The sequence below is a fragment of the Mastomys coucha genome, unplaced genomic scaffold (assembly GCF_008632895.1).
Source record: "Mastomys coucha isolate ucsf_1 unplaced genomic scaffold, UCSF_Mcou_1 pScaffold22, whole genome shotgun sequence".
In the NCBI taxonomy this organism is placed as follows: domain Eukaryota; kingdom Metazoa; phylum Chordata; class Mammalia; order Rodentia; family Muridae; genus Mastomys; species Mastomys coucha.
In genome coordinates, this window is record NW_022196905.1 from 101058636 (window position 1) to 101061798 (window position 3163).

A 3163-nucleotide genomic window follows, 5' to 3' on the forward strand; every position below is an offset into this window, starting at 1 on the left:
ACTCAGAAATCCGCCTGCCTCTGCCTCCCAAGTGCTAGGATTAAAGGTGTGCACCACCACTGCCCGGCAGTCAAGGTGTCTCTTTATAGTAGTAGAACACTGACTAAGACATTATATTTAAGTGGAATAAAATGAACAGTTGTAATGGGGCTAGAAGGGAAAATGTTCAGTATTTTGCTTCTTCAGATAAATAAAAGTAGATATCCTTATTTATAAAGTTCTATCAGATTTTTTTTTTTTTTTTTTTAGATAGAGTCTCATGAATCCTAGGCTGGCACCGTAACTATATATGTAGTGAAGAACAACAATGAACTTCTGATCTTCCTGCTTCCCACCTCTCTAGTGCTAAGATTAATATACAAGTACCAATATGTCCAGTTTATCAGTACTGGAGATTAAATCCAGGCCCCTGTGAATGTTGGGCAAGTATTCTTCAAACTGAGAGTTTTGTAGATTCCAGCCCTCAGATTGAATATTCTTGTGTGTACAAGCATTCACACGCATGTGTTTTATTTACATGCTCATGTGATTATATGTATTTTGGCCTATGTGCATGTGGAGGACAGAGTTTGAAGCTGAGTATATTCCTGGACTGCTGATCATCGTATTTTTTGAGACAGGGATTCTGACTGATTAGCTGACTGGGCAATGAACTCCAGCAATTCGTCTGTCTACACCAGTACTTAGTAGGGTTAAAATACAATCTTACATATGTATGTTTGGTAACTAAACTCAGGTTCTTATGATTAAACAACTGATTTAATAACTCAAGCATCTTCCCTGCCCCTTGAATATTATTAATTATACTTACTTATAAAGTTCTTAGTAAAAAATGGTTTACACATATTTTTAAATGATTTTATCTTCATATTAGTGAAGGAGTTAGAAAAGTTACAACACCACACAGAAACTGAACTAACAGAAACCACGCAGAAACGGGAAGCTCTCGAAAATGAACTACAGAATGCTCATGGAGAACTGAAAAGTACCTTAAGACAACTACAGGAATTGAGAGATGTACTACAAAAAGCTCAGTTATCATTGGAGGAAAAATACACTACAATAAAGGATCTCACTGCTGAACTGAGGTGAGTCAAATAATAAGAAAAGATACCATAATTACACATATTTCTTTGATTATTTTGAGTCATTGGATCATACCACAGAATTTATTGTTGAACTCTAAATGGCCCAACTTTTCAACTGCTTTTGTTTTGTTTTGGAAGTTTGTTTTGTTTTGTTTTGCCTTTTTGACCATCTTATGAAAAATCTAACCAAGTGAGAGAAGTTTTTGTCGCTTGCTAATACTTCTGCCCCCATTTTGTGATCAGTTTCACACTGTCCGAGTAGCTTTTCTTTTCTTTATTTCATGTATGTGAGTACACTCTCACTGTCTTCAGACACACCAGAAGAGGGCATCGGATATCATTACAGATGGTTGTGAGCCACCGTGTGGTTGCTGGGAATTGAACTCAGGACCTCTGGAAGAGCAGTCAGTGCTCTTAACCACTAAGCCATCTCTCCAGCCCCGAGTAGCTTTTTAAGAAAAGAAAAAAAAAAAAAAAAAAAAAAAAAAAAAAAAAAAAAAAAAAAAAAAGATTAGGGGAACATACAGAACATACATAAGAGCCAAACATTGTTAGAAATAATTCTATATGTGACCTCTCTTTCTTTGTCTACTTTTAGGAGACAGAGTCTCACTCTGTAGACTAGTCTGGCCTTGAACTCAGAGATCCCCTACATATGCTTACCAAGTACTGTGATTCAAAATGTGTATCAGCATTCTCAGGACAATATACTGTATATACTAAGCCCTTATTTTAAGCTAAGATTATGCCAGGGTTATATCATATGGTCTTATTTCTTTAAAACAAACTTACATGTTTTTTATTTTATGTTTCATGGCTAAGCAAGAGCTGCAAGATGACCTAGAAAATTAGAATTAATACATCAGGATTCAGTATAGGAACCCATGATCTATGACCTCACCCTTGGTAGATTTCATGTACTTTTACATACTATATCAAAAATAATTTTGAATCCATTTCTCCAGTTTTGACTTCTTCCTTAACTCTAATTAATTAATACCCAACTACTTACCTTTTGTCTCCATGTGGATTTAAAAAAACAATTTTTCATTTCTTATAGTTGGTCATTGGTGGTGCACACCTTTAATCCCAGCACTCTGTAGGCAGAGGTAGAGAGATCTCTGAGTTTGAGGCTAGCCTGGTCTATAGAGTGAGTTCCAAGACAGCTAGACATAACAAAACAAAACAAAACAACAACATCAAAAAAACCTCCCAAATCGGAAACAAATACAACAAAACATACCAATGATTACATTTTTTATTTTAGTTTTATTAAATATTAAAAAAAAATTATGAAAACTTTTTCTATATACAATAGATCTGATGATGGTTTCCCTTTCCCTCAACGTCTTTCAGATCTATTCTACCCCGACCCATTCCTTCCTGTTCATTCCATGCCATTTCCCTTCTTTCTTTCTCTTTAGAAACCGAACTGGCAAAATAACAACAACCCAAATAAACAAACAAGCAAAACTCATAAGAAACACACATACAGAGAAAACCCCACAAAAACACAACCAGAAACCATATATTTAAACAAAAGACCAGCAGGCCAAAAGCTAGCCAAACAAAGCATTATTAGACAAAAGTTGGCAAAAACACCATTGAGTTCATTTTGTGTTGGCCATCTACTGTCAGTCATGGGGCCTACTCATATCTAATGAGTTGGGAGTCTGTGTTCACTTTCTCTTTCCTGCACTGAGATTCATATATCTTGAATCTGTGTAAGCCCTGTGTGTGGTACCACAGGCTCTGTGAGTTCATATGTGCATCAGTACTGTTGAGTCTGGAGTCATCTATCGCCTTTGGATCTTACAAAATTTTCCCTCTTCTGCATAGCTCTCTGAAGCTCTGAGGGAAGGGGTTTGATGAAGATACCCTGAGAGTTTCAGAATCTCTCAGTCTGTACACATTGTCCAGTTGTGGGTCTCTTTGTTAGTTTTTATCTAATGCAAGAGGAAACTTCTCTGATAATGGATGAATGAGTCAACGATGTATGGGGATAGTAGAGTGTGTTAGGACTCATTTCATTATCTGTCCTTTAACAGAACAATAGAATTTGGTTTTTCCCTAGG

The 3163-nt window shown here is 36.1% G+C and overlaps 1 protein-coding gene across 10 annotated transcripts in view; it reads left to right on the forward strand.

The window, feature by feature from the left end:
* Positions 1 to 3163, forward strand: part of Ccdc18 (coiled-coil domain containing 18) — a 120667-nt gene that overhangs the window by 79162 nt on the left and 38342 nt on the right. For all 10 annotated transcript variants that reach the window (XM_031337227.1, XM_031337231.1, XM_031337230.1 and 7 more), the window contains one exon: positions 875 to 1088. In XM_031337227.1, the coding sequence (XP_031193087.1) occupies positions 875 to 1088 (214 nt within the window). The remainder of the gene's footprint in view (positions 1 to 874; positions 1089 to 3163) is intronic.